Source organism: Vombatus ursinus, unplaced genomic scaffold (genome assembly GCF_900497805.2).
Source record: "Vombatus ursinus unplaced genomic scaffold, bare-nosed wombat genome assembly UNPS02000577.1, whole genome shotgun sequence".
Taxonomy (NCBI): Eukaryota; Metazoa; Chordata; class Mammalia; order Diprotodontia; family Vombatidae; genus Vombatus; species Vombatus ursinus.
Window position 1 is genome coordinate 7631472 of NW_020940355.1, and position 18510 is coordinate 7649981.

General features: G+C 36.0%; 1 protein-coding gene across 3 annotated transcripts in view; it reads left to right on the forward strand.

Annotated features, from left to right (window-relative positions):
* NUP153 (nucleoporin 153) overlaps positions 1-2057 on the forward strand; it is a 79163-nt gene extending 77106 nt beyond the window's left edge. For all 3 annotated transcript variants that reach the window (XM_027875265.1, XM_027875341.1, XM_027875412.1), the window contains 2 exons: positions 147-315; positions 911-2057. In XM_027875265.1, coding sequence (XP_027731066.1) covers positions 147-315; positions 911-995 — 254 coding nt within the window. In that variant the 3' untranslated portion in view covers positions 996-2057. The remainder of the gene's footprint in view (positions 1-146; positions 316-910) is intronic.
* The last annotated feature ends 16453 nt before the right edge of the window (positions 2058-18510 follow it).

The following is an 18510-nucleotide window of genomic DNA, read 5'->3' on the forward strand; positions in this document are numbered from 1 at the left end:
AAGAACGTGATTCTTACTCTTTTTTTCCCCTGCAAAGACCTGTATATAACCTTTATCTGCCCCTGAAGAAAAGAATAAAGCATATGAAAAATTAACTTTGTCTTGATAAACAAAATTTGAAATACTTTCTCTTTGGAACCTTTTAGGTTCTGTGTACCAGTTTGGAAGTAGCACTGCGAATTTCAACTTCACAAACAACAATCCATCAGGAGTTTTCACCTTTGGTGCAAGTGCTGGTGCACCTGCCACTTCAGCCCAGCCTTCAGGCTCAGCAGGATTTCCATTTAACTCATCTCCAGCAGCATTTACAGTGGGGTAAGAGAGCCCTTTATATTTTGTTGGAGGTAATTTACTGCTGTTTTTTATCTTAGTATTGTTGGTGTCCAGGTAAAATATAATAATATTTTACTTCATCATTCACATATAAGTTATTTGTAATTATTAATACCAGAGAAATACAATATGTGGGGGAAAACAAAGTTTTTTTTCTCACACATAGGCCATGTGCTCCAATGGATTTGCATTAAAAATTAATTTCTCTTTTTGTTATTACAAGCCACTCTTAGAAAACATATTGAACCTGAATGAGTATCATGTCATCTGTTGTGTGGTTAAATTGCTCAATGGTGTCTGACTCTACGTGACCCCATGAACTTTTGTCCGTGAGATTTTCTTGGCAAAGATACTAGAATGGTTTACCATTGCCTTTTCCAGGGTATCCCTATTTTACAGATGAAAAACTGGGGCAAGAATAGGGGTTAAGTCAGCCCGAGGTCACACAGCTAGTAAATGTCTGAGATCAGATTTGAACTCAGATCTTCCTGATTCCAAGCCTGGTGCTCCATTCACTGCATCACCTAGCTGCCCCTATCATGTCATATACTGACTCTTTATTTTTCTTTTTTGGCAGGACAAATGGAAAAAATATGTTTTCTGCTTCTGGCACTTCAGTTTCTGGTCGGAAGATAAAAACTGCTGTTAGGCGCAGGAAATAAATGTCAGAATGATGATAGAAACATCAATTTTAACAGTTTGTACTCTGCATTCACTTACTGTGCTGGGGTTGTTTGAAGTCAGTTCTGCTTAAGGACATCTTTCATTTTCAAAATGTTTTTCTTTCTCCCCCTACACCCTTCTTACCCTTCACCGACCACTGTCTGCCATCTTCCTTTCTCCCTTTTTGAAAAAATAATAGCTGGAGCCGGTGACAGGGAGGTTCTTAAGCAAAATTATTTTAGGATCCAGCAACTTCTTATCCACTGACTTGGCATGGTCTGGCTGTACACATGAGTATAGCCTATACAGCAAATGGCTTTGTATAATACCTCTTCATCTGCACCAATATGTGCGCTAATGTGCGTTTATGGAACGCATTGAAATTGTAATTATATCAGTGAGGGATTCTGTATAGATTAGAGAATGTTGAAATGAATGATTTCTATGCTGAGTTTGTGCTGGTGTATGTGTGAAGTGAGTGAGTTGGGTGTATTGTGCACTAAAATTTTCTGATAGAGGAAGACTGATTAAAGAATGGTCCATGCTAAGGACTTGTTAGATCTAGTTCTCCATTTAATAATTATATGCTATTTCTATATTTTCATTCTTATGGCTCCATCACCTTGTCTCGCCTTTTCATTATTTTATTATGAAACTTGTGTAAATACAATTTTGTTTCTGTACGTACTTTTTGGCATAACATAAATCTGTGAACTTGAAATTTTAATTTTGTGTGTTAACGACATTTTTTTGTTTAGTATTGTCTCAAGATTTTATTATGTAAATCCCATTATTCAAAGTTGCCTAAATCCATTTAAAAGAATCTTTAAAGAAAATTGGGAATTCTTAAAGTGAGTTTATTGGCTTTTCTGATCCATTTTTGTTTGGACCAAAAACCAGTATTGTACAAAGTATTAAGTATATATTTTTATATTTACTGAAATGGACTGTGGTGACTTTGGATAATATGGAAAAGTTTAATATTAAAGCCATGTTTATTACACTATAATTAACATGTTAAACCATCGGATAAATGCCATCAATAAAAATTATGAAATACTTTTTGTTGTAGTTTTAAATCAGAATGAAGGTACATCATATTACTGGAAAAACTTTCTGTATAAAAGTTAACAATTGTCTGAATGAGAAGGTGGTATACCTCTTCACGTGTTAGTTCAGATTCTGAAAGCAGGAGAAATTTAAATGCTTTAGTGAATCCCCTAGACAGTGGGGAGGTGACTACATTTTGTGAGATCCATTGGCTCCCCTATAGCTTGTCAGATCCCTAGGGAGCCATGCCTAATTTGCATATAAATTTACTTAGGTTTTCTTTTTCTTTTTTTTTTTTAATTGAAAAATAAACATACACAACCATTTCTGCTTGTACTTGTATCTTCCTTGTTAGGTGACTATATATTATTTGAGTTTATAAAACACTGTGTTGAAAATGAAATAATATGCAACTGGTTAAGTCCCTTTTACACTTTTACATTTCTTCAGTGTTATGGGAAATGGTACCACTCCAGCATGGTGAACAGAAGGCAGTTTTTCAGAGACTGTCAATCAGTGTTTTAGAGTTGAATTCTGAAAGATAAATGTAGAGCCAGCTGCTTTGTACTCAAATTTTAACTTGACAGGCCTTTTATTCATTGTGGGGATCAGTTGAAATGTTTATCTTGTAATTTTATATTATTCTAGATATTTAAAATATAATTTGCTTTTATACTCTAGCAGAACTCTTACTGAAGGAAACAGTATATGTGTGGAATAGAAGACTTGAGTATTTACTTATACAACTTAAAAGCAAGTACTATAGATAGCAGCTAGCTTGATGAATTCCAACAAGAATGTGTATGGAAAGAAGGAAATAACTTGCTGTTATTTTAATTGATAGAACTATTTATAAGTTGTAATTAATGTTAAGAACGTTTTGTTTGTTTCACCCAAATCAAAACACCTTATAGTTTTGGATAGCTTGTATTATATTAGCATTGCAGAAATAATACCTGCACAGGAGTTTGAGACAGAAGAGCTGGGTTCAAATCCTACCTTTCTTTGGGCTTTAGGTTGTGTATCTATGAAATGTAAAAGACTTGGCCTACTAGATTATCTCTTAGGTCCCTTCCAGCTCTAAAATTCAGTGTATACCGTGTTTGCAAAGGGATCCTAATGATCTAATTATTCTGAATACTACCCAAATGCTATAAAAGTGGGAAATAGAGAGTTGCTTAAATATATCTTTTATAGACCATAATGTCATGAAAGAATAATAATAAAGGAACCATAGACAAAATATACATATCTAACTGGAGATTAACAATATTGTGAATAATGAGTCAGCGAACAAATCAGAAGTAATAAATGATTACGTTAACGGATAGACGTTTGTATCCCTGAAAACTTAGATTAAGAAAATTGAAAAAGGATCAATAAATTAAGCAGTTTCTAAAAAAAAAAAAAAGATATTAACAATCTTAAAACCCAATCTTATGAAAGAAATATTGAAAATTAAAAGACAAATAGACGAAGTTCAAAAATAAGACAATATAATAGAAGTAAGAAAAGACTAACAAAATGTATGAACAACTAACTAGATCAAAAAAGAATCAAATAAAATTGCCAAAATTAATAATATGAATTCATAATAGAGAAGAAATAGATAATTGTCAGAAACTATGCAATTATGTGCCAGCAATACAATTCAAAAGAATTGGAAGATTATATACAAAAACAATAATTTGGGTATAGGGAATAACATTTCTAGCCCAATCTAAGAAAAATCAAATGAACCATAAATGAACTGCTGATGGGGGGAAAACCATGCCCTCATTAGATTTAAAAGTGAATTTTATTAAACAATAAAGAGGAATTTGTCATACAAAAATTATTCTCTAAAACAGAGAAAGGTCATTTACCAAACTTCTTTTATGTGATAAATAATGGTCTTGAAGAAGAGAGGAGAGATTTTAAAAATTAAAATGTTAACATTCTACACATTTTTAAATTTAAAGTTTGAAAATCTCTTAATTTAAAAAAAAATGTATATAGATTTGAAGTTTCATATGCAGTCACCTTTTTTATGATACCATGTTATGGAAATGCTTGTTTTATTCCATAAATTAAAAATAAAATAATTTTTTAATTTTAAATGTATAAATATTGACAAGGAGATGGCATTATTCCCATCTGCACACGTGATGATTTACTTAAACTCCAGAGAGCATAGCTTCAGCAAAGTAGCAGAATACGAAGTACCTCTACAAAGATTTATATTTTCTATTCAGTCAGTAGTACCATATCCTGCCAGGAAAAAATGAAATTTCGTTCAAAATAGTCAAAATGCCAACAATATCTAAAGTAACAATCCATGACCTAAGAAATACAAAAACAACTACCAAACTCTCACCGATAAATGAAGAATGGTTGGGCCATGCCAATTTTATGTGATAAATGGTATCCCAATCAAAATTAAAGAGACTGTTTTATAAAACTATAGACCTGGGTTTGAATCCTGACTCTTCTACTTGCTAATTATGTGTGACTTTAGGCAAGTCAGTCTTCGATAGGACCTCAGTTTATTCAGTTATTAAACTACATGATATTTTTTAATTGTCTGATCCTATGTCTGACATAGGTTTGAGGTGTTTGTGCTAAAGAAAGTGAGTGTTCAGTGATGGAGAATGACTGAACAGTTATGGAATATGAATGTAATAGAATAAGAAAAGGCAAATAGGAATCCAGAGAAACTTGGGAAGATATATATGTTGAGCAAAAGCAACAGAATCGAGAATAATATACACAAAGATTGCAATAATGTAAACACCAAAAGTCACCAAAATTCATGCTGACAGGACTCATCTTGTTTCCGAAGAGTTGGTGATTAAACTAACTCATCTGTAAAGAGACTGGACTGCATGGGTGTGAGATTTACATGTCATCAGACGTGGAGTATTTGTTTAGCTTAACGTTTTTGTTAAAAGGAAGACTTCTGTTGGAGACTGTGAAGTAAAACATCTTTTTAACAAATACTTTGTGCTTGGAGATATGACAAAATTCAGGGAAACATGAAAAAATGTAAACTGATGTAGAGTGAGTCCGCAAAACCAGGTAAGCAGACCCAGAAATACATGTTAACTACAATAATTTAGACAAAAACAACACTAAAAGACAGTAGAACTAGAATTAATTGACCATTTTTCATACCAGAAAACAATGAAGCACTAACTTTTCAGCAGAGAAGTAGTTACTTATGCTATCAGATATGGCCTTTTTTGGGGGTGAGTCTTGCTTAACTTTGTCATGAGGATTTGGAGTGGAGAAGAGCATGTAGTTGGAAATGACTGTTGTGAAAAGGCACCATTTTTTTTAATTAGAAGAAAGTCAAGGTACCTTTGCGTCCAGACTTTCAGTTTGAACTGTCATAGTGCACCATTAATTTGATTTTATAACCAGGGTGGAACTTAAACAGCTTTATAGAATCCAGATCTTGAAAGTCAGTATTTTTTTTTTCTTTTGTTCAAAATGTCAACCAGGCATAGTGGTGCATGCCAGTAATCCCTGCTCTTGGGGAGGCTGAAGCCAATGGGCTGCTTGAGCTCAGGATTTTTGAGCTGCAGTAGGTTAAAGCTGATCAGTTAGGCACCAATATATGGTGAGCCACCAATGCCAACCCCACATGGGGGCCAGGGGGCCCTCTAAGGAGGGACAAGGGTCAGGTTAGAAACAGTTGTTCAGTAGTGGGTACTGGGCTTATGAAAGGCCACTGCACTTCCAACCTGGGTGAGGTAGGGAGACTATATCTCCAAAAAGGAAAGAAAAATGTCTGAAAAAGAACAAGAAAGGTAGAAAACCTGTAGTATTTATCCACCAAGCTAGAGACCAGAGGACAGCAACCATGTAGGAAATAAAACAATAGTTGAGCTGTTAATAAATGACAAAACAATGACTTGAAGTCAATTTTTGACAATTTTGTAAACTAAATTATTAAAGAGGTTAGTGTAGCACATCTACAAAAGGAAGCAAAACTCTGAGTTGGCGTGGCTTTGTGAAGAATAAGTCATTCCAGACCAGCCTTTGTTTCCTTTTTTGTCCAGGTTACTCAACTGGTAGCTAAGGGTGAATGCTGTAGTTACTACCTAGAGATCAAATCAGAAATGAAATTCGATACTGATAAATGTAAAATCTATTCTTGCAGTCAAAAAAAAAAAGCCTCACAAATAAAAGAATAATAGGTAGGCAGTAGTTTGTCCAAAAAACATCTGAGGATATTGGTGGTCTACAAGCTCAATATAAGTTAACAGTGTAATATGGCAGTGCCCCCCCCCGGGAATATTCACAATTTCCAGAAATAATACAGTTCTGATTGTCCTAATATAATTCTATCTTCATCAGATCACATACAGAGTACTGGGTTCAGTTCTGGTTATCTTTTTAGTTAAGAGCATCCAGGGAAGACCAGCAAATAGTGGTGAAATGAGTTACAAGTTCTGATGTTTTGCTTAGAGAAATCTAGGGTGAGTGTTGTAACTAACTGCCTTCAAGCAGGCAGCTAGGTGGTGCAGTGGCTTAGAGCAGCCGGATCTGTGGCTCGGGAGAACTGAGTCGAAATCTGGCCCCAGACACTTAGCAGCTATAAATTGGACCCTAGACAGGTTACAATCTCTGAGCCTCAGCTCCCTCTTCTATAAAATGGGGAAAATTGCGTCCACCTCCCAGGGATGTTGTGAGGATTTAGTAATATTTGTAAAGGGCTTCATAAACCTTTTAAAACCCTCTGTCAATGCTATTGATAATAACATTGTAGTTAAAGAAATGTTACCTGGTTAGAGGATTAGATTTGTTCTGTTTGACCTCAGAGGGAAGAACTGGGAGGAACCAGGTGGAAGTTGCAAAGAAGCGAATTTCAGATTGCTGTGAGGAAGGACTTCCAAACAATTAGACCTGTCCTAAGAATGGAATCAGTTACCCATGAATTCCACTTCATCAAATATATTCAAGCAAAGGCTAGATTACCTATTGTTGGGTGCGTTCTAAAGGACATGCTTTTTCAGGTATAATGATGGCCATGGAAGTCTTTTCCAGCTCTTTATTCTGATTCAGCAGCCTCCAAATCTACTGTTTTTCTTGCATTGGGCCACAGCCAATTTTTACTGGCTTGCCAAATTTTTTTTCCACCAAAATTCTTATTTCTTAAAATCTATAAAATAATAACTTTCTTCCCTTCATTCTGCCCCTCCCAAAAGTCTTATTTCTTAAAATCTATGAAATAATAATAAACTTTTTTCCCTTCATTCTACCCCTCCAAAAATCCTTGTTTCTTAAAATTCATGGGGAAAAAAAAAAGTTCTTCCCTTCATTCTGCCCCTCAGCTCCCTCTTATCTGATTCTCAGTCCTTTCTGACCTACTAAGCATTCCCTGGTGGTCCATGATCTAAAAAGGACATTTTTTTTCTAATTTAGTATATTTAGGGTTGATAAATCATTCTAGCTAATCTCCAAGGCAATTCCAATTCAAACAAACATTGTGTTCAAGGCACTGTTAGGTATAAAGAGTTATAAAAACAAAAAATGGATCAGTATCTGCCTTCAAGGACTTTGCATTCTACTGGGTATAAGGGGGTCTAAGTATGCAACAGATGTACAAGTAAATATAGAGTATATATAAATCAATACAAGGTCATTTTAAGACTAGAGTGCTAATAATAGGGAAGGGAAAGTCAGGAAAGGCCTTGTACAGGAAGTAGCACCTGAGCTGTGCTTTGAAGGCAGCTAGGAATTTTATGAGGTGAGGGTGGAGAGGGGATGAATTCAGACATAAAAGGAATTGATGTGAAATAAGAGTGGAAAGGTAGGCTAGTGCTAGATTAGGGAAAGCTTTAAATGACAGGCTAACAAGTTCTTATTTCATCAGAGAATGATTCTTTTTAAATTATCTATTAATTTTATTTGTTATTTTTGATTAAGAGGATGGCATGGTAAGAACTGTGTTTTAGGAATATCAGTTTGGCAGTTAGAAGACAAATTGGAGTGGGGAAAGATTGAAAGGAGGGGGATGAGTTATTAGGAGATAATTTAAGGCAAATGGTGATGAGGGCCTGAAACTAGGAAAAGGCTGGGTGAGCAGAGAGCAAGAGACAAATTTGAGAGAGATACTGTGAAGGTAGGATCAATAAGACTTGGTGCCTGATGGGATATGGGGCTTAAGGAGAGAGGGAAAGGTGAAAAATGACTCCATGGCTTGAAACTGGGTGACTTGAAAGATGGTGTCACCATTAACAAATCAGAAAGATTGGTGGAAGCATGGATTTTGGGGAAAATATAATGAAATATGTTTTGTATGTGTTGGGTGTAAGATGTCTACGTGACATTCAGATGGAAATGTTCAGTGGCAATTGGTAATATAGAATGAGAGTCATTGGAAGAGATTAGAGCCATATGTGGCCTGGGAGTCATTGAAATTGGTGTCAATGAAGTCACCAAAGAGAAAAGAGATGACCCAGGACAGAATCTTGGTGTATTCCCATACAATGGGTAGGAGAAAGATGAAGAGACTGAGTGGGTGAAAAAGGTTGACTTAAAACCGAGGCAGCTTAATGTCAAAGAAGCCAAAGGAGATGATTTATGTCCACGAGAGAGGGGACTGGTCTACAGTGTCCAAAGCTGCAGAGCAGTTTAAAATGAAGAGACTGGATAACCTTGAAGAAAGCAGTTATCCATATACACCAAGGTCCCCAAAGGGAATGTCTCAGTACAGCTTCTGAGAGAAGTGTATTTTTTTTCATTTTTCAAAGAAAAATGTTCAAAAATGACAAAAATGTACTCTATCATATAAAAAAATTCCATTCTTTGCCCTTCTGTTGCTAAAGGCCTAAGCAAATTTAAATGACACCAGAATTTTTTTGAACTGGCAGCCTCCATAATAAATATTGCTCCCCTCTGCCTCTTCAACCACATTGCTGTACTGCACCCTGCCCACCCCCACCACCATATAGCAATGAATTCAGAGTATTTGCTTAATTTTTTTAACATGTAAGCAAATGCTTTTCATAACTCTGGGAGAGGCCATCTGCAACTGTCTTGGAGTATCTTGGAAGGCATCCAGCAATAGAATGGAAGTTATATGAATTACCGTGATCACATCTATAGCTTTCATTGGGAGCTGTTCAAATACCATTCAACTCTGTTTAAAGCCCTGTCATCCATGAAGGGAACAACACTATCCCTCCGCAGAGATGATGCCTATGCCTGATTGGCACTGTGTCATGGCAAAGCATTCCTTTTCCAGTATTTTCCAAAATGTTCTTAGTAACAATTTCTTGCTGGCCAAAATAATTCTTTCACACAACAATCCCTCTCCCCTGCACATCCCCATTCTCAAGCATGAACGTTTCCCAAGCTCTCTTTTGTGAATTACTGGTGGCCACAGAGAACTTCTTTCATACAGGTATTAGAATTTTGTTCTAAGCCAAGGCTTTTGAATTATTAAAGACTAAACATATCAATCCATCAACAAGCATTTATTAAGCCCCTGTTGTTTATCAGGCACTGTGCTAGGCACTGGCAATACATACAAGTACAAAGAATAAAACTATTCCTACTCTGAGTGCTTTACATTCTCATGAGGAGGACAAGTACATATAAAATATATATAACAAAGTGAATAAATGCAATTTACATACAAAGTTAAAAATTTATATACAAAGCAGAAGGAAATAAGGAGTTTATGTAGACATAGGGGACAGCCAATGCAAATGCTTCAAGATGTAGCCTACTAGAGAAGAACAAAGAAAAGGCCAGTTTGGCTGGATCTCACGTGCAGCAAGAGGAATAATGTCCAATGGGACCAGAAAGCCAGATTGTGTAGGGCCTTAAGATCTGAGAAGAACTCTGATCAATGCGATGGTCATGGCAATTTCAAAGGACTCTTGATCGAAGATACTATTTACTTCCAGAGAGAGAGAGAGCTGATTAACTGAGTGAAGACTGAAGCTTTTTTTTTTCACTTTATTTTTCTTGATTTGTTTTTTGGCAACATGGCCAAAGTAGAAATGTATTTCACATGACTTCATATATGCAATGAGTCTCATATTTCTTGCCATCTCAATGAATGGGAGAGGGAGAGAACTTGAAACTGAAAAACAAATATATATATATATATATATATTTTTTTTTTTTTTTTTGCAAGGCAATTGGGGTTAAGTGACTTGCCCAGGTTCACAGAGCTAGTGTCAAGTGTCTGGTCTGAGACCAGATTTGAACTCAGGTCTTCCTGACTCTAGGGCTGGTGCTTTATCCATCGTGCCACCTAGCTGCCCCACCAAAAAAAAAATTTTTTTTTAAAAGTTAAGCAGAAAATTTTACTTTTGATCCTACAGGCAAATAGGAAGCCATTGGGGTTGGTCACATGGCCAAATATGAGATTAAGGAAAATTACTTTGGTTGCAGTGTGACAGATGAATAGGAGTGGTGGGAGATTTAAGGCAGGAAGTCTAATCAGAAGGCTGTTGTTGTTTGTCCTTGTTTATGAAGACGACCTTGACGTCAGGAAGTAGATGTCATGACTTGCAAATGAATTGGATTTAAGTGAAGGAAGCTCTGCAAAGTCAACCTCACTCTTCTCTGGAGCCATCTGGGTCCAGTGGCAAGATATAGATTAGGATGACTAGAGATGGCCCTGGATGCAGTGGGAGGCCTTGGTCTTTTTGAGTTAAGGTCTTTCCCAGGTTTCAGTTTGTCTGGGACAGTGCTCATTCAGTGATTAAGGCTGGGTAAAAATGAGGCAGAGAATGGCTTTACTTAATAAAAAAAAAAGAAAAAATCAATCTGGGAGGGGAAGATCCTTAGGGTTTCTGGCCAAAACCATAACAATTGCTATTTACATTCACTCTGAGCCAATCTGGGCCCAAAGTATGACCAAGTGGACTTGGACTGAGATCTATTGTTGGCCAATCAATGAGAGCCAAATGATTTGGGTTTAAGGCATGGTCAATAAAAAAGAAATCTAGCCTATAAATCCCAAGATATCTTGCTGGGTTTCAGCAACCAGCAATCCTTTGAGCAGAGCACCCGCAGGTAAGGAGACAAGGCTGTTGTAATAATTTAGGCAAGACACAGAGCCAAAATGATGGAGAAAAGCCAGGTCAGTTTTCCTTGAAACAACTCTGAGTCAAGCCTCTAACAGAATTCTGAAGCAACAGAACCCATGAAAAGACAGGATGAAAGAATTTTCCAGGCCAAGATAACTTAGGTCTTTAGGAAAAGTCTTTCTCACTTGGGTAAAAGGAGAGCACAGGTGGTATCCAGGCTAGCCAGTGGAAGGCTCTTAGCCACAGCATATATCAGCAAGAGGCCTGCAGTCCTGGCTCAGCAGGCCAATGGCACAGTAGGCCAGCTGCAAGGCCTCCAGCTCAGCAGGCAAACTGCACAACTAATCTAGGCCTCCCCAGTGCACTATGCAAGCCTCCAGCCCTGTAGGTCCAGCACAGAAAGCAAGTGGCCAGGCATCTCCTCCAATGCAAGAAGCTTGGGAAAGTGCCCTCTATACCCTAGGAGCTGAACTCAACCTTAAAAGTCACAAAATAGACTGGAAAGAAAAAAAAAGACAAAAACAAAAGCAAAAAAGAACCCTGACCTTAGCAAGCATGGAGACGCACAAACTCAGAAGAGGACAACAATGTCAAAGCACCTACATGGGAAGCCTCAAAGAGGAATATGAATTAGTCTTAACCCCAAAAAGTCCTCTTGGAAGAACTCAAAAAGGACTTTAAAAATCAAGTAAGACAGGTAGAAAAAAAAATTGGGAAAAGAAAAGAGAGCAATGCAAGAAAATTATGAAAAAAAGCTTGGAAAAAGAAAACTCCTTAAAAAAATACAATTGATTAAATGGAAAAGGAGGTACAAAAATCCACTAAAGAAAACAACTCCTTAAAAGTAGAATTGACCAAATGGAAAAGGAGGTGCAAAAGCTAACCAAAAAAACCCAACTCCTTAAAAATTAGAATTGGACAGGTAGAAACTAATGACTCTATGAGACATCAAAAATCAATTAAAAATGAAAAGAATGAAAAAATAGAAGAAAAGGTAAAATGCCTCATTGGTAAAATAACTGACATGAAAAATAGATCCAGGAGAGATAATTTAAGAATTATTGGATTAAGGCAGCTAGGTGATATAAGTGGATAGAGTACTGGCCCTGGAATCAGGAGGACCTGAGTTCAAATCTGGCCTCAGACCCTTGACACTTACTAGCTGTGTGACCCTGGGAAAATAACTTAACCTTGATTGCCTTGCCAAAAAGAAAGAAAGGAAGAATTATTGGACTACCTGAAAGCCATGATCAAAAAAAGAGCCTGGAGAGCATCTTTCAAGAAATTATATCCTAGAACCAGAGGGCAAAATAGTCATTGAAAGAATCCACCAATCACCTCCTGAAAGAGATCCCAAAATGAAAATTCCAAGGAATATTAAAGCCAAAATTCCAGAACTCTCAGGTCAAGGAGAAAATACTGCAAGCAGCCTGAAAGAAACAATCCAAGAATCATGGAGCTATAGTCAGGATAACACAAGATTTAGCAACTTCTACATTAAAGAATCAAAAGGCTTAGAATATGATATTCCGGAAAGCAAAGGAGCTCAGATTACAACCAAGAATCAATTACCCAGCGAAACTGAGCATAATCTTTTTTTTTGGGGGGGGGGGGAGTAGACATTCAATGAAATAGGGGACTTTCAAACTTTCCTGATGATAAGACCAGAGTGAACAGAAAATATGATTTTCAAATATAAGACTCAAGAGAAGCATAAAAAGATAAACAGGAAAGAAAAATACATGTTATTCGATAATACGTGTTATTCAACTGTTTACATCCCTACATGGGAAGATGATACTTGTAACTCTTAAAAACTGTATCTTTATTAGAGCAGTTAGGAGTATACATAGACAGAGGGTGCAGGTATAAATTTACTTTGTGATGATATGAAAAAAATTAAGGGGTGAAAAAAGGGATTGTACTGGGAAAAGAGGAAAAAGGGAGGCAGAATGGGTTAAATTATCACATCAAGAGGCATGAAAGACTTATTACAGCAGAGGAAAAGAAAGGGGGGTGAGAGGATGAGCATGGTTTGAACCTTACTCTTACTGGATTTGGCCCAAAGGGGGAATAACATACACACTCAGTTGGGAATAGAAATCTATCTTACCCTATAGGGAAGTAAGAGGGAAATGGTCTGAAAAGAAAAGGCAGATTGAGAGAGGCAGTAGTCAGAAGCAAAACACTGGTGAGGAGCGACAGGGTGAAAGGAGAAAGAGAAATAGGTATAAACTGGGGGGGAAATAGGTTGGAGGGGAATACACAGTAATCATAACTGTGAATGTGAGTGCAATGAACTCTCCCACAAAATGGAAGCATATAGCAGAGTGGATTAAAAAGCAGAATCCTATAATATGTTGTGAAAAGTGTTTCGTAATCATGTTCGTATAGTTCCTAGATTTGTCTTGGCAGGTAGACTCCCAAGGTTTTTGTGTTGTCTGCAGTTATTTTAAATGGAATTTCTCTTTCTAGCTTTTGCTGTTGTTTTGTTGGTAATGGTAAATGGTAAAAAACAGTAATGGTAAAAAAAAAATCACTAGAAATGCTAGTGATTTATGTGGGTTTAGTTTATATCCTGCAATTTTGCTAAAGTTGTTAATTATTTCAAGTAGTTTTTTAGTTGATTCTCTAGGATTGTACAGGTATGCCATCATATCATCTACAAAGAATGATAGCTTTGTTTTTTCATTGCCTGTTCTAATTCCTACAATTTCTTTTTTTTCTCTTATTAATAAAGTTAACATTTCTAGTACAATATTGAATAATAGGGGTGATAATGGGTATCCTTGGGAAGCCTTCTAGTTTATCCCCATTGCTGATAGTGCTTGCTGATGGTTTCAGATAGATATTACTTATCATTTTAAGAAAAGCTCCCTTTATTCTTATGCTCTCCAGTGTTTCTTAGTAGGAATGAGTTTTGTATTTTGTCAAAGGCTTTTTCTGCCTCTATTGAGAAAGTAATACCAACAAAGTCTAGTAGCAAGAGATAGAAAGAGAAATTCCATTTAAAATAACTGTAGACAATATAAAATACTTGGGAGTCTGCCTCCCAAGACAAACTCAGAAACTATACAGACACAATTACAAAATACTTCTCACACAAAGTCAGATCTAAACAATTGGAAAAATATCAGTTGCTCATGGGTAGGCCAAGCTAATATAATAAAAACAACAATTTTACCTAAATTAATTTATTCAGTGCCATACCAATCAAACTACCAAAAATTATTTTATAGAGCTAAAGAAAATAACAAAAATTTATCTGGAAGAACAAAAGGTCAAGAATATCAAGGGAATTAATGAAAAAAATGCAAAGGACGGTAGCCTCACCATACCAGATCTAAAAGTGTATTATAAAAAATGTATTATAGGGCCAGCTAGGTCAGTGGATAGAGCACTGGCCCTGAAGTCAGGAGGATCTGAGTTCAAATCCGACCTCAGACCAAACACTTGACACTTACTAGCTGTGTGACCTTGGGCAAGTCACTTAACCCCAATTGCCTAAAAATTTTTTAAAAAAGTGTATTATAAAAGTGGCAATCATCAAAACTATTTGGTACTGGCTAAGAAATAGACTGGTGGATCAGTAGATAGGTTAGGTACAGTAGTAAATGACTATAGTAATCTACTGTTTGATAAACCCAAAGACTCCAGCTTCTGGGATAAGAACTCACTATTTTACAAAAACTGCCAGGAAAACTGGAAAATTATCTGGCAGAAACTAGGTATAGACCAACATCTTATACCATATACCAAGATAAGGTCAAAATGGTTACATGATTTAGACATAAAAGGTGATACCATAAGTAAATTAGGAGAGCAAGAAATAGTCTACCTGTCAGGTCTATGGAGAAGAGAAGAATTTATGATCAAACAAGAGATAGAGAACATTATGAAATGCAAAATAGATGATTTTGATCACATTAAAAAGGTTTTGCACAAAGCCAATGCAACCAAGATTCGAAGGAAAGCAGAAAGCTGGGAAACAATTTTCACTGCTATTATATCTGATAAAGGCCTCATTTTAAAATTATATAGACAATTGAGTCAAATTTATAAGACATGTCGTTCCCCAATTGATAAATTGTAAAAGGATATGAACAGGTAATTTTCAGATGAAGAAATTAAAGCTATCTATAGTCATATAAAAATGCTCTATATCACTACTGATTAGAGATATGCAAATTGTAACAACTCTGAGGCACATCCTTTCAAAATGTAACATTTTAACTTTTTTTTTTTTTTTTTTGCTTCTGCTAGTGATGACCAGGATCCCAGGGTCATGTTCTGAGCCATGGAAACCAAATCAGAAATAGACTGAACCAAAATGGTGGAGTAGGAGGAAGCAGTAACAGCCCAGTTCCCCATAACTGTCCCAATAATGATCTAAGAAGGATGCTAGACCGAGGGGTGATTGGAGTGGACCAGAGTCCAGAGCTAGACAAGCTTCACCAAGTTACCTAGAGTAGATCTGCTGGAGGAATGAGTAAATTAAAAAAAAAAAAGTGCCATTATGATGTGTTGAGTCTGAGCTCTCTCTGGTAATAATATCAGGGAGAATGTGTCCCCAGGTGTTAAGGAGAATGTTTGTACTCTTTCCTTGATATATTTTCACAGTAAATATCTTCATCAAAACTGAATTGATATTAGTCACATGGAATTGAGGTGCCAATCACTAGTGGCTAACAGTGAGAGAAACACGCTAGAATGGAGGCTTGATCAGATGCCACTAGAGAAAGGCATTCTAACCTTTCAGGGGTATCCCTCAATCTAAGACATTTTGGGGGGCAGATACAGCTGGCCTCACTCTGGAAGAGTAAGGCCCAAGTATCTAATGGGCTCAGATAACCAAATTTCTACATAGTATTTGCCCTACAAAGTTCACTATCAAATACATGATTGATAGAGCAATGATACAGACTTAGTTCTCTATCTCCCCTGATAAGAAAGTTTGGAAGCAGGTGGGCTTGGAGAAAGTTAATGAATTGTTTTGGACATGTTGAGTTTAAGATGTCTACTGAAGGTGTTTGATTGGCAGTTGGACGTGAGACATTGCAGGTCAGCAGAGAGGTTAGGGCTAGATTAGCAGCTTTGAGAGCCATCAGTATAGCAGTAATAATTGAATGCATGGTAGCCTCTGAGATCACCAAGTAAAATAGTATAGAGGGAGAAGAAAAGAGGGACCAGGACAAAACTCTCTGGGACACCTAAGTTTAGTAGGTGTGTGACTTGGATGAAGACCCAACAAAGGAGATTGAGGAGGAGTAGTCAGACAGGTAGGAAGAGAAACCTAAGTGTGTAGCATCCTGACAACCTAGAGAGGAGGGTCATTCAAGAGAAAATTTGTATTAAGGGAACTTATATTCTAATCAGAGGAGACAAAACATACAGGAGAATGGCAAATTTTATGTGCTATCATCTCACATTAGAATGTAATCTCCTATAGAGTCACTTTCTTTGTATTTGTATTTACAGCATTTATGCCGGTGTCTGGCACAGAGTTAACACTAAATACTTGCTGATTAAACAGAACTATCCAAAAGTGGAAAGGGCAGCTTTGGTTGGCGGCAAGTTATCCTTTAGTGGAGATCTTCAGATTCTAATTGAAAAGATACCCACTTCTTAGAAAGAAGTAGAAGGATTTCCTTAAGAGATGAGATGGTAGGGGACTTCAGGTATGAGCAACACTAGAGAATGTCTAAAGTCTCTTTTGACTTAGATTTTGTAAGAATATCGGAGGCTAAATGTAAATACTCCCTCCATTGGAGCAGATCTATAGCAAAGGTGGAGATCCTAGTTGGGGCCCACACCATTTTTTGAAACCAAAACATTTCCAATTAGAGACAATGCATAAACACCATGAAGACTGTAATAAAGATTTTATTAAGACAGGATACTATACAAATTGGCAGCTTACAAATTGAAATAGCATGATTTATTACAAAACAATGATGCAGGTCATTTTCTATGACAATGAACTCCTATGGCCTTTCTGTATTTTTAGGGTGTAGTGGTAGAGCTTATTTGAGCAAATACTTCTTGAAGAATATCCCTGACCGATTTGGGAAAATCTCTGTTAAAAATATTTTTGTAATGGTTGTGTTGTAACAGAACTTGAACTATATATTTTTTCTGATGTGGAAATTTGTATAACACTTTTTACATTTTTCTATGATGGTTCAATTTCACGAATACTATTATATTAAAAGCATTTAGGAGTTATATGTTTGAAAACAAACTAACCTTAACATTACCCAAGATAAATAATAGAATATAAACTATCTTTAATAGGGACAGGTATGTCACAAATGAAAAGGATTTATTTAGAAAATTTGATAATCCTCAAACCTAATTTTACCCAACAGATTCAATATCCTCCTCAGCCAAATTCTTATATACAAATTAACAAGTAGCAAATAAATAGGTTTCAATTCCTGTTTCCCCTTACCCAAAGAAAACTACTCAAATCAGCAAGGAACTGAAGGGAAATGAGGAAAATTTTACCTGAAGAAAGTAATTATATGCCAATATAGTTTCCTATAGCTGCACTGAGCTAATAATAGTAAAACACCTATGGCGTCATTGGAAATATATGGTATAACAAAACCACAGAAATGGACAATTATTTGTATTATATATATACAACTTGGTCTAGCAAAAAAGGTGCATGTTCATTTCATAATAAACTTCCTCATTTATAAATGTAATAATGTAGTTTAGAAGATAAATGTGTATTCTTAGGAGAAATCAGAATACTAAGAAAATAAATGTTTAGACAGTACATTAATTTAACAATATTCAACTAGACATATACAAATGGTCTCCCCCAATAGAATTTAAGACCCTTGAGGGCACTTCATTTTTGTCTTTTTTCCCCAGTGTCTGTGTATGCATGATACCTACACATATTGTAGGTGTTTAAATGTTTGATTGGTAAATTTCAATTGTGAAAGACTGTCACGAAAATTTATGCTAAAAGTCCTTTCATAATACTGGCAGGTTAAGTGCTTAAAACAGATTTTAAGATGCTAGAAAACTGAGCATTATTTAGGAGACTGCAATTTAACTCCACTTTATAACTTCATAATCTGATCAAAGGGGCTTGATTTAACAAAATGATTCAGCAAGAATCTGTATGATCATTAACTTTACAATGTATTTCTGGTTTCCTCTTCCAAAGCACACAGGGCTACTCATTACAATTTTAGTTATGAATATTTGCAGAGTTTATAAAATATGAATACTAGACTTCAGTAATAAATGTGTAAAGATAATTCTGCATTCTCAGATACAGTGGGTATACTTAGAGAACTCTCAATGAAATAATATCACAACTAAATTTCTCCCCCTTTAATTTCCTTTTATGATTTGCTTATATCTTACATATTTTAAATTAAAAATATACAAATACTATAAAATACATGAA